The sequence below is a fragment of the Mytilus californianus genome, unplaced genomic scaffold, assembly GCF_021869535.1.
Source record: "Mytilus californianus isolate M0D057914Y unplaced genomic scaffold, xbMytCali1.0.p SCAF_3, whole genome shotgun sequence".
Taxonomy (NCBI): Eukaryota; Metazoa; Mollusca; class Bivalvia; order Mytilida; family Mytilidae; genus Mytilus; species Mytilus californianus.
Window position 1 is genome coordinate 31,840,101 of NW_026262679.1, and position 14,103 is coordinate 31,854,203.

At 32.4% G+C, this 14,103-nt stretch overlaps 1 protein-coding gene across 1 annotated transcript; it reads right to left on the reverse strand.

The window, feature by feature from the left end:
- Positions 1-581: 581 nt before the first annotated feature.
- LOC127734401 (neuronal acetylcholine receptor subunit alpha-10-like) lies at positions 582-10,958 on the reverse strand. Its single transcript, XM_052244257.1, has 5 exons — positions 10,874-10,958; positions 5,307-5,416; positions 3,406-3,941; positions 2,909-3,099; positions 582-1,547 (listed from the first exon to the last, which is right to left on the reverse strand). The coding sequence occupies exons 1-5, from the start codon at positions 10,880-10,882 to the stop codon at positions 1,389-1,391; spliced, it is 1,005 nt and encodes a 334-aa protein (XP_052100217.1). The 5' UTR covers positions 10,883-10,958; the 3' UTR covers positions 582-1,388.
- Positions 10,959-14,103: the final 3,145 nt, after the last annotated feature.

The following is a 14,103-nucleotide window of genomic DNA, read 5'->3' on the forward strand; positions in this document are numbered from 1 at the left end:
CTTTTCTACATTGGCTAGAGGTATAGGGGGAGGGTTGAGATCTCATAAACATGTTTAACCCCGCAGCATTTTTGCGCCTGTCCCAAGTCAGGAGCCTCTAGCCTTTGTTAGTCTTGTATTATTTTTAATTTTAGTTTCTTGTGTACAATTTGGAGTTTAGTATGGCGTTCATTATCACTGAACTAGTATATATATTTGTTTAGGGGCCAGCTGAAGGACTCCGGGTGCGGGAATTTCTCGCTGCATTGAAGACCTGTTGGTGACCTTCTGCTGTTGTCTGTTCTATGGTCGGGTTGTTGTCTCTTTGACATATTCCCCATTTCCATTCTCAATTTTATTATAATGAAGAAGAAAAAAATTGCAAGTCTATGCTTAAAACAAATAAACGTTGATAATCATTACAAAATCTTTTTACCTTTTGAATTCCTGTGAAATTTCACATAATAAAAAATAATGTTTGAAAGTGATCAATTACAATGACTTCATAACAAAAATTCTGTTTAAATTCAATTGTTTACATAATTTTTACGAATTTTGCAATATTACTTTCAATTTATTCATAACATTATAATATTCCAACAACAGCTGATATAACTTGTTTCTTACGAATGTTTCAATTGAAACATATTCTAATTCTCAATAAGCAAAAGAGAGTAGAGACAATAAATAATTGCTGTGACGTCAGCCTATTCATTAAAATGACAACGATGTCTATACATATTATTAATTATATTAAAAAAAACAATTACAAGTAACATGAGATTCCATTTCTATTGAAGAGTTTTTTTTTTTGTTAGCATGCATTCATTTATGTACATTGTATACGTTCAAAATAGCAGACTGTCTCCTAAAAATGACATAACTGAAAATGGGAACAACGTTTTTGGAAAATGAATGTTGAGCTATCTTAGTACATTTATGCACATGTGTATTTGAAAGCTATTGTAATGACCAGCATGAGTAGAAACATGCACATCCTTTGGAAAATATGTATGTATAAAAAACAAACAGCTATCTTGGTTAGATCAAATGTTACAATTGCTACTTTTAATTGCACAGAATATGGTTAAGGAATATCTACATCAATGGAAAATACATGTAAACCGGAACATTGAGATATAAAAAATCGTGTACGCTTTTAAAAGTTTACCAAAAGTGCTAAAGATTTTAAAGTGGTGAATTATTATAACTCTTCAAATGACAATTTTAGCTTCAGCATTTGATCGTTGCGTTAAAGGTCGTGTTTTTTGCAGAACTTTGAACTTAAAAGATTAAATAGTAGTAATAACATACATTCTAGTATTCATTAAAACAGGATAAACAAATGGGTTTGAGTAAATCGAGTAAAACAAAATATATTTGTAAGTTCCTTTCACACAATACGTAGTCTAGGAACTCCCTGTCATTTGGTTAAATACAGTAGCAATTCCAATAACAAGAGTAAATGAGAACAAGGCAATGCCAAGCCGATCTACTGCAATAGAAAAACTTTGCCACATCACTGAATTCTTTGCTTCTTGTGGCTTTGTAAAATCGGAACATTGGATCTGAAATAAAAAGTTTCTTTTTATATCGTGATTAGAAGTAATCAAATCTTTAATAAACACAAGAGATAGGAGGAAACATTACAAAATATGCGAGATTTGGTGTTTATTTTCTTAAAGAATATAATATTAGGGTCACTGTTAATCTGTAACAAAGAACTGTTTGTAGCATTTGTGTTGCTATTCAAGAACTATTCCGTCCATTATTGGTTTTTCCCCATTGTTTCTCTCGAATGATACACGGTGTTTCGGTGTGTAAACTCGATAGTAAAAGGCATATTGGATCTAATGACATCACAATAGTCGTGTGATCTAAACATTTATCGATTGTGTGACATTTTTCGTAGTCTTGAATTCGGTTGATGCATGATGGATAGCACCCGGTCAATTTTATGATTCCGGTCGAATGTTTTTTTGCGATTTCCTCACGTTTTTCTCTTGGTTGATATATTAGAAATAGATTAACGAGTTTACAACATACGCAAATAACTGTTTCCTTTTATTTATATATTCCAGCTTTTTTAGAAATGATACCTTAATTTTAAAGTCATACGAAACGAGTTTCATGTAATTATTATGTTAAGGAAATTAGTGAACTAATGCATGTATATATACTAAACTAAGTTCTCTATGCACGTTTTTAAGATTTATTGTCAATCTATAACATATTATCGACAAATACTATTTAATCAGTGATTGTTGATCGCAAGCTAATTAACTTTCGAGATTGTTGCCGAAGTTTACCGGATCGTGACATTGATAAACAGTCAACAGAGAATCATGGATTACGTGAAAAATAAGTGAATTACTAAAGCGATATTAATCTTTTGATATGTTTTATGCGTTTCCATTTGTTTATCAAACTTTTCCATACCATTGTTAAATCATTTGCTGTATAAAATTTGTTCTTTAAGATTCAACTATTACTTATTACCTTCCAGTGCACGTTTTTGTACATTCTTTCATCAAGGATTTTCCCACGCAATTGCGCTGTGCGGTGGCCGAATTTCTAACCAGGGGTATCGTAGTTAAGGTTACTGCATATGTATACGGATAAATATTGACGAATTAGAGTATATTTCTGTAGATTTTGTTATGATAAAGGATTGTCTTTTACAAAATAGTCCACGTACTTTTGTTGTATAGTAAAACTTACCAATTCAAGTATATAAAACATATTCAATTTTTTTTAAAATTGATTCAGAAGTATAATTTGACTTTAACTGAAACTTCCGTGTTAACTCATATGTATCTCTTGTAGGGAATAAATGGTGAATGTAATTCATGTAATGAACAAAATTAATTTGTTATTTGTTATAATACAAAGGGATATTTGTTCCTTATATAAAAGTACCCCTCCTTACCTTTCTACTACAATAAGACGGTGGATCTTCTCCAGGTATAGAAACACCTGTGATATGGCAAAGAGGTTTGATGACGTAATACTTCAGGCATGTTGATATCTCTCTTTCACCGCGGTAATACAAATTTATAACAAGCACTTGTAGTATGGTGGATACCGCTGATAAACCAAGGATAAAATTGAAGAAAAACACTGAAAATTAAAATTATGAATTTGTGTATAATAATAAATCTTGTTGCCTTACTTAACATTGAGGCAAGTATAAAGAACAGTTCAAACAATGTTATTGGGTTTTTTTGTTTTGTGCTCTCAAAAGATTGTTAATGTTAAAAGAATTGAATACCAGTGTACGGTGACTCAAAACGTTTTTTTATTTTCTTTTTAACTCTTTCTTAAAATGAAATAATGGCTACCACATAAAAACACATTAAGACACTGAAATATATAAATATTGTGTTGCTATAAGTGTATCTAAATTATTTTTCAAACATGTCTTACTTATCCAAGGTGTTGATTCAGCTGATGGTGGAAGTTTGTCTGCAACTAACAGTTGAAAAACCGACATTGCAAGCATTACTGTGATAACCAGTGAAACCTTTTCTCCAGAATCAACCGGAAGAAAATATCCTAGTATAGCCAAAACTGTTATCATCACTGACGGTACCAATATGTTGATGACGTAGTAAGCAGGTTTGCGCTGCAAATGTACATTAAAAGTGAGATCTGGATAGGGCGCCGGGCAACACGTATATTTTATGTTGTGTCTTTCTACTGCAACCTTTGGAACTAACCATTCAACGTTAGATCTCAAAGTTGAGAGATCCCCAGGGTTGTGTCTGGGATATAAGTCTATTTCTAGTCCATGGTGATTCCAGGAGCCAAATACTAATGCACATACTTGAGTATCGAAAGGAAAGTTTAAGACATCGATTGGACACAGACCTTCTAGGACGGTTGGGAAGTTATAATAAACTGTTCCATCAGAATAAATAAGAGCCCTATAGTCTTTAATTCCGCCGAATTCTGTAGTGGTGCTGTAAACGATATATTAAATCAAATAATCCATACTCATTATTTAATTACAGGTTGTTGCTTAGAAAATGAAGAATACACAGTTAATATAAATCACATAAATGATTAAGCACACATAAATCGAAAAATACTATACATGTAGAATATAGCTTCAAATTGTTAGTTATACATCTGTGGTCCCTTTGAAACATGACATGTTAAAATAATATTTGACCATTTGCCATTAAACATGTTTAAACGTCCATCACTTCTGCAAAACAATCGAAAAATATGCTGCATTTAAGTGTTTAAAACATGAATGAACACGACTTTAACTTTGAATATTAGAACTGATTACTTTATAAATCAGACAAACTGGAATGATGTGAACCATCAGAATTAAAACGTACCCCTTTTTTGAGAGTTCAATATGTACTTAGTGATTGACTAAAATTTTGATTGATAAGAGCCACCAGTGAGGAAAAATGTATAATAAATAAGGAATTGTAAAGCCAACAGGCTCCTACAAAATGGCCAAAATTTTTAACGAGTAACAAAATAATAAAACAGCAAAATGCAGAAATCGCAAAAATCACAGGGTCAAAGAATAGGGGATGGAGATTCCAATAATGCAATCAAGGAGAAGAATATGTATTATGAAAGCAGCAAAATTGAACAAGAGGTAAAATATGTAATTTCACAGTACTGAAATTGCACCAAGTACCAAAATTTGCAAAAAAATGCAGCGAAAATCTCACAGATTTTCTTAGAGACTAAACAATTTGTATTTTTATAATTTGCCTTTATACACCTATTTTAACGTAGCTAAATATATATAAATGTTGACAAACAGTCACTTTATATAAAAACAAATGACGTATCCAGTAATAAAAGTGAAATCAACCGAAACGTCTCATGTGACGTTTACTAAAAGACAACTTTTAAAAATGAACAATTAAAATATTCACAGGCATCCATCTCTTACAAACTGAACAGTTGGGATAGACTATTGTCAAATTGTTCAAAAAAAGTGGAGAATGAAACAAAACGTTAGTCATTCGATTCTTATTGGTGTGTAGTTGAGCATAAGTGCAATTTATGTACTCCGATCCTCATTGCAGAATCTTTAATCATTTTGGAGGTCCGTTCAAATTTATTTTTCTATAATTCAGTATGGATTTAAAAATACCCTTGTGGAAATATATAGTAAATAAGGATACATCTACAAAATAAACACAAAATGAAAATTTTGTCTGTTTCTTAAATAAACATTGCTATAGTTTAAAACACTGTCAAAGTAGGTGCAAACTGGGTACCCTCGTGATAATCAGTTCAAAGTAACATTTGATACGACTTATAAAATATACATTTAAACTCATGGTACTTACCTGTCATATAATGTAAGATCTGGTATCCAGACTCTCTTGATTGGCACTATGATGTTGTCTAATCCACCATAATCTTTTGGGTCCCAATTTAGCAAGCAGTCATTCCATTTCTTAAATATAACACACATAATATTAAACAAGGTATATTATGTGTAAGATTCAATAAAGCACGTTCAGATCATCATATAAACACTGATTATGCTATTTTGACTTTGGGTACTTTTAAATGAAATATGTTTAGTAATGTTTAATAAATGTGGGAACTTGTTTGCATATCACATAGATTTTAGGATGCATATTTTTTAAAGCTTAAATCGTGAAATTGTTATTATTTGACACAGAAAGTACTATGATTAAAGCTAAATATATACATATTTATTTTATCATATGTATAATGTGACAGACAAAAGGGAACAAATCAAAGGTCGAAGAAAGTTGAAACAAGTCCATAGCAAAACCAGGACGAACCGACAAACAACAATGATTTTATTAAATCAAATTTTCGGCAAAATAAATATTTATATCAAATAAATATAATAGACCTTAAGAGATATTTCCATAACTATGTACCGAACAAATATGATGACAAAATGGAAGACATTGTGACTCTTTGCGACTAATACCCAATTTCAGTTTATATCAATGTCATTATTTTTCTCCTGACACGTTCAAAAATAAGAAGGAAAAAAGATAGGCGAAAGATACCAAAGGGACATTCAAACTTATAAGTCGAAAATATAATGACAATGACATGGCAAAAAAAAAAAAAAAGAAAACAGACAAACAGACACACAACAGTACATAAAACACAACATAGAAAACTAAAGACTGAGCAACACGAACCCCACCAAAAACTGGGGGTGATCTCATGTGCTACCGAAGGGTAAGCAGATCCTGCTCCACATGTGGCACTCGTCGTATTTCTCATGTTAGTACAAACCCGTTGATAAGTCTAATTCGGTAGGTCACATTCGAGGAAAAGGGGACGGTATTGTAGTTACGACAATTGGAACCTATCCGTTGTCATCTGTGAAACGGATATTTCATAACGGTCAACCAACTCGTGATGGCGTCCGTAAAATTTACAAAGGGATGATTTCAACTTCACTACTTGGAACTCTTGGTTTAATAGCTTCCTTGTGAGCAGCAACCCTCTATCAAGGAAATCATGATAGGAAATACAAGCACTGGAATATTGTATCAACTTGGAGATAAATGTTGCGTATGAGGGCGCTGCTGGAATGTTGCTATATAGAAATGGAAAGTTCACAATTGAGAAGCTGAAATCATCTCTTTTGTTGTAAAGTTCTGTTTTCAACAGACCCTCATTGTAAATTTCTAGATGAAAGTCAAGATATGAGGCAGACTTAACTGCATCTGGTGTATCCTTTATCTCAAGTTCGGTGGGATAGATGCGTTCAACATAGTCACCAAATTTTGGAATATTTAGTGAGAGAACATCATCTATATAATAGAAAGTGAAGTTAAAGGATACTGCTAACTTCTTTTCTTTCTTTCTTTCTTCCTAAGAAGTTCCTGTATGAAGTCAGCCTCATATGAATAAAGGAACAAGTCGGCAAGAAGAGGAGCACAGTTGTTTCCCATAGGAATGCCGATTGTTTGTTGAAAACGCGTCCTCCAAACATTACAAATATGTTTTCAATCAAAGAAATCAAGCATCTTGATCATGTGTTTCAGAGATTTATATGTTTGAATCAAAGTGATTTTTTACAAAGTACAATTTTTCCCTCCCTAAGACAAAATACTTGTATCTACGTTGGCAATTCTTTTTTATGAAACAAAGCCGGACCAAATCTTTCAATTTGTCTTTTAGTTTGCAATGGGGAATACTTGTGTAAAGTGTTGAAAAAACAAATGTTTTAATACTATTGAAAGATGAAAGAGTCTTAGATTAGATTGAATGTACTCTAAAAGATCTTTGGGATTTTTTAGTATCCACATCATTATAATTCACGCTACCTCTAGAATAGGTAGTTTCACAAAAACTTTGAAGTCCGGCTTTGATTGCTGATAACATTGATGTTAATAATTTAGAATGATGTTTTGTGGAGCGCTTGGAAGACCAAACAATATAACGTCGTGTGTAAGGACACGTGCGTTTTTAATGTAATTTCAATTTAAGGTTTTGAACTTTCAACTCCGACTGTTCGAATGAAGTTGCCTTTTGTTATCAGAATCAATCGTAACTGAGAACATTTACCCGACGGATAAACATTTTGGGCCAAACAGATTTTAATCATGTGCATTCTCCTAAAAAGAACAAAACCTTCAGTGTCAAATTCATAGACTTTTCCACCGAGTTTCTCCTAATCCATTGCAATTAAAATTTTAACAGTTTTACTTTTAATAGCTTAATTTGAAGTAATCGTTTCATCTTAAGAACCTTAATGTAATTATAATAGTAAATGTCTTAAGTTTATGATCCTTACTTTTGTTGGTTCAGTGTACAAACACAAACATAACTAATTGCAAACAAACCGAATATTCCAAATCGTCTTCTCTGATGGAGATTTAAAAAAATATTACAAAAATAGGTCCGAATCAATTTTCTGGTTTTTTTTTTTTATTTGGAACGCTTAAAACCCAAAAATTAAAAGCGAACAGTATATTATATAAATGTATGGAGATATATGTTTAGACGGCATTAAAAGAAATCAGGTACCTAAAATGAATTTTGATGGAACCATAGTTTTTTTTAAATTTCTTAATTCATCTATGGAAAAGTTAAGAAATGTATGTTATAATGCATTTCAGTGGAGAACTAATTTATGATACTCTGGGGACTAACAGTCCACCAAATGTGGTATCGATCAAGTGCTAGTAAAATAAAATATTGAAATGGGGTAGGACCATATTTACTAGTAGTTGATACTTCCGGAGACGTACAGTCTATTACAAACGGTATTAACCCAGTATTATATATCAAGAGGAAACGAACTCCGATTCGAAAGTCGTCACAGCCTAGTACCACTAAAAGGGACCTAACAAAAAAGTCAATACCATAAAATACACCAATAATGGTAAACTCTACCTGAAGGAATTCCAAACTTTATTTCTGTAAAATTTACCAAGTTAACCTTTATGTTTGTTATATGACCGATGACGGATTATACCTTCTGCAACTATTATTTTCTCAAGCCGTGGTATTACTTTAGCAGAAGTAAATGGAAATACGTGTTCCGTATTTGCTTTAGTTTCGTTTCGCATTCCTAACTTCATAATTTATCCAACTGTCCATCTATCTTTAAAGACCCAAACGTTGCTAAACACCTGTCTCACCTCGGTGACAAATATGGTGTTTTCCTCAGATAATGTTCCGTATAATATTGTTTTTGTGTGTAAATCACATTACATAAACTGCTTGATACCGAATTGATGTATTGACAATACACTTGGTAATTCAACATACAAAACCACGAGACTTACCAGAGAGCAAATCCTGAACAATCATAGGTTTGTTCTATATTTCATTTGAATTGAAAACAAAGAGGAGTGTTACAATAGTGTCCTTACAAACAAAGTTATAATGCTGGGTCTGCTAAGTGCTTAAAAAACCTCTCTCAAAACTATTAATATCAATTTTATCACCAATCAAAGCCGGTTTTAAGAAATAATGTGAAACTACCTCCTCTAGGGGTGGTGTGAATCAAATGCAGATACTAAAAATTTCGAAAGATCTGTTGTAGTACATATAATCAAAGTCACTTTCCTCTTCAATTATTTGACGTCTCTACCCTTAATTCTAGTATTCAAACTTTGTTTCATAAAAAAAGAATGGCCAACGTGGATACAAATATCTTGTTTTAAGGAGGGATAAATCATACTTTATAAAAACAACTCTGATTCAAACAAAACATATTCTGAAACTAACAAAAACAAACTCATCATACGCTTAAAAAAATACATGTAAAAGACTGGTATGCGCTCTCACGTTTACAAAAAATGAAAACAACACTTTATAAATGTCATGCGTCCAAAGCGTTTTCTGGATTTACCTTCATCTGGAACGATCAAAGATTTCTTGCCAAATTATCATCAAACTTATATCAGACGTTAATATCAGCAATGTCTCGGACCGTTTCAAAAATCATTGCAGATCGACTGGAAAAAAAAGTTCTGCCCCATGGAAATATAAATTATATGGAAAATTGCATTAAGTGCGGGCTTTCGAGCATGCATTTCTTCAAGATATCTGTAAAAAGTTTTAAAAAACATCAAAAAAAGATTATTTTTTTGTTATTGCCTTTGCACAGATGAAATATATGCAACTCGGGGGAGATTGGAACACGTTCTTTTATTATGATTATCTAACTGTTATCATGTAAACTTAATTATTTTCCGGTGATATGCTCCGAATTGGTTTTACAGGCCAAAGTGTATCGTAGCTATATCAAAGTGATTCTACATAGATCGGAAGACATAAAAACGAACGTAAACAATGAAGCAGAATGTAAACCCAATGGGATCATTGATGTCGATGTTACTTGTACGCCCATGAATCTTCATCAAAGTGTGTAATATCAATAGCTAAGGCTGATATAACAAAAACTTAATTGGGGAGCAATGGACCAAATACAACAAAAATACGATTTTTAGGACGAATAAATAAAATTTGCAAAGTAAACTTTAGAAGTGTCATAACAGACGATAATTTAAAAACAATGATTGTACATCAATCAGATAGTAATTGGACATGTGATATGATTCACAACTGGGAATTTATGTTTGTTTAATAGATATTTGGAAGAACAATATTGGCATGGATATAACTATGATTATTTCAAATAGAGAATTAATAAACTAATGGTAATTTCCCGTAATTATGAATTTATTTGGAAATTAAAAGTTATCTTAATCGCCATTTATTACCTTTTATTTTTGTTTATATAAAATGAATAATTTATCTAGCGTGATTATGTTGTGTAGAGGAAAACTGAATCAAAATAATGAGTTTTTTAATTGTTAACTTCTTGCATCATTAGAGTTTTTTACACATTAAATCTCAAATGAAATTAATGTGTTCATTTCAAAGTATCAGTAAAAAATGGAATTCGTTTATTATTTGTATTGTTCGTAATTCAAGCTTTAAACTTTCAACGAACCTCGTCTGACATCTACTGGGTATTTCCAGTATTATTAAACAATTCATTAAAGATCTAGACCGATTGCTTTCTGTTATTTTACAATCCAAGATGGCGGAAGACACTTGATCTACCTTAACGTGCAAAAAAGGGAAATTCAACGATTACAAGGACAACACAATATTAATGTGACTTAAACATGAACATAGTTTTGCACTAGAACAGGGACTTTCTATAGTATGGAAAACCTTGACTAGAACGACCATCTGAGATTGATTATTCAAAAGATAGTTTACAAGGTAACAGTCGGAAGGGAAACTGTTACCCTTCATTCTGCTGTTTGTCTGTTTCCTTTTGAATCTGGTGTTGCCTCTTTTTTTTCAACTTCCGGTTTTTGATCATCCCCTTTGTGTTTTCTCTTCCTTCATTATACTAAGTGCAATTGAATTTTTCATTATTACTTACCAATCTCATCCATAGATTTAACTTGACAATTTGATTTGGCTCGTCCTAGAAAAATAAAACCAATAGTTGAAATTTAAAACAATTAATCAATGTACGGAAAGTGATGACGGAGAAGTTATTGATTGATTTACCTGCGTCGCTGAAGGCGGAGGCAGGTCTAACAACCGCTCGACTCCGTCCGTCTGTCCACCCAAAAGAACACTTTGTCAAACATAAACATTTTTATGGAAGGGAATGATTTCATATTTGATCTGTAGCTTGATAATGTTGGGTTGTAGCGAGTAAGCAATTTTTTAATCTGTCGTGTAGCCATTTCCTATTTGCCGATAGCTTGAAATTTTACAACACTCTTTGTACAATGAAAATTTTCGTCAAAGCGTTCTCGGCTTCTATGCAAGGGATTGATTGATCATTTTGTCTGCTGCTTGATAATGTTGAGATGTAGCGAGTGAGCAATTTTAACATGTGCCGTGTAGCCGCTTCCTGTTTGTCGATAGTTTGAATTTTAAAACACTCCTTGTACAAGAAAAGTTTTTTTGGCTCCTATTGAAGTGAATGATTTTGATATTTGATGATTAATTATGCTCTGGTATACATGTTGTCTCAACTAATTGCATGTAGCGACACAGGACCAGACCCGGTTTGTTCTTGTTTACTGTAGGAACACTAATCGACCGTTTGAATGAACAAGAACAACAATCAACCATTTCATCACATACACAAGCTTGATTTTCAGTATAAACTTTACTGGTTACTTTTAGTAAAAACTGATGTCATTATCTTGACCTGAATATGATTATTCTAGTTACCCTATAAAATGTGTCTTTGTTTTGTCGTGTAAATGTTTCACACTACAAAGTCGTGATCTCTTCATAATGTGGTAGATATTTTAACCCAATTACTATTTCTTAAATTAAATGGTTTAGAATAAGTTCAATATTAATGGAGAATCTGAAAATAGAATATTAAAAAGGATTTTCCACATATTGTATCTTAAGTTCATTGTTAATTAATAAAATATTAACATTGCATAAATCATAAGCCCAAGAGTATAGTAAAACAATAATATATTTGACATCAATAGACAAAAAAAGAGAATTGTTTGGGACAAATAATGGAACCATATATGCGTTCAGTATGACATTAATGATTTTATCATAGTCCATTGTGTCCTTGAAAACATTTATCAACTGCTCGTTGGAATATTTTTAAAAGCGTAATTGCAATTTAATGTCTGACATAACAAGAGCTGCCCATAAATATTATTCCAATCAATCTACACCTGTTAATAGCTAACATTTACTTACTCATGCGTTCAGAAAGTCCTTAATAATGCACGTATAATAATTGTCGGTAAAAGATAAAGTAAAATTCTACAATTGTTATTGCTATCTTTTGAACATTATTAATACTAAAATAGGCCTAAAATGTGCATACCAAACCAATAACCTGGCGTACGGCTATCCCCATTGTCATATTTACAAGTGTGACATTTTCACATGCTGGTCGTAGTCCACTATCATAACCTTCAAAGATGGCATCGGAAATATTCTTAGAAATACTGGAACAATCTACAAAATTTTGATTATAGAAAATAATGCCTTTTCACAAAATCAAAAGCGTCCGCATGTTGCTAAGATTAACATAAAACGGCAGTATTATTAATGAAATTTAGTAAGCTAAATGTTTGGACTCGGACTTCTTTTAAACTGAGTTTTACTGTGCATATTGCTGTGTGTTAGTTTATTCCACGTTGGCTAGAGGTATAGGAGGACGGTTGAGATCTCACAAAACATGTTTAACCCCATCACATTGTTGCGCCTGTTCCATTCGAGGAACCTCTAGCCTTTGTTAGTCTTGTGTGGGTTTTTATTAATTTCGGTTCCTTTGTATTTTACGGAGTTTAATGTGGTGTCTATTTGCTGAACTGGTACACTATTATGTACGGGCCAGCTGAAGCTCGCCTCCGCGTGCGGGATTTTCTTGCTGCTTTGAAGACCCATTGGTGGCCTTGGGTTGTTTCTGCTCTTTAGTTGGGTTGTTGTCCCTTTGACTCATTCCTCATTTCCACTGTCTACCCTAAACTATACATTTAGTATAATCATTACTGGTGAAAATGTATTTCTCACTTATTATACATTAGATAAGAAATTGCGAATGAACTATGTCGAATGGTAGAAAAAAAACTGCAATCTAAGCCTTCTAGATTTACGAATAAAACAAAACAATACGCATGCGAACACAGATCATAGAAACTTTTGCAATACAAATTCCCATTTTGGAAAATCTGTCCAACGAAATCAGTAGACATATTGAAGTTCAAGATTTCTAACAATATCTTGAGTACAATTACTACTAAAATCTTCCGGTCTACATATAAATAAAATGTTAATTAATCTTTTTAAGAATATACACCGTTTTACATCAGAAATAAAGTTAAACTGGATGTGCAGTAAAGTTACAGGCTTGTAATTTACAAGCATATGTAATCGCGATAGGATTAATCGTGGAAGAGCATTTGAGGTATTCAAGTATACTGGTATTGTCTAACTCTTTAATTGGCCATTTAATATAATGTTCTTTTTTTTGTGTCAGTAGCCTTTTCAGTTATAATAACGAGTTTTCATTGTAAAAAGATGTTTTGGCAACATAATGGTTTAAATAACACTGGTGACCATTGATCTTCTTAGGTGATTTAATCAAAGTATTTTCAACGCCCTCTTTCCTTGACTTGTCATCCACTGTTTGGCATAGTTCTCCCAAGCACCCAGCAGTAACTTAAGCTTTCAGTTCGTTATTAGGGGTCACTGTGGCCACAATGCTACTCAACTAACTTGTCCCTTGTGTTTATGTCCCTAGCAATAGTCTCTGCAGAAAGACTATACGAGAATGGAGAAGACACGAACAGTCTTGTGATATGTCGATGATGGTTAGATCAGTTAATGCAAATTTGGTTGCAATGGATTTTGTACATATAATTAGACATTAAAATAGACAGGTACATGTGATATCACATTTATGTTGTGAAAATACTCAGAAGTATTGTATTTAAGCTTATTTGACAAACATATTATTTTTGTTGAAAGAACTATAATAATTTCTCTGTTCGTTAGTCGTTATGATTGATCGATTGTTGTTAGTCTCCAGTAGCAAATATTTCAGGAATATTTATGAGGAGTACATGAAGGGTCACCAAAGTGGGTAGACAAGGTTGTTGACGGGACATTGGA

Coding starts and splice junctions, on each gene's coding strand:
- LOC127734401 (XM_052244257.1), bottom strand. Junction 3,942..5,306: donor GATCTTACATTATATGACAG/GTAAGTACCATG, acceptor TATCGTTTACAG/CACCACTACAGAATTCGGCG. Junction 1,548..2,908: donor CGTCTTATTGTAGTAGAAAG/GTAAGGAGGGGT, acceptor TTTTTATTTCAG/ATCCAATGTTCCGATTTTAC.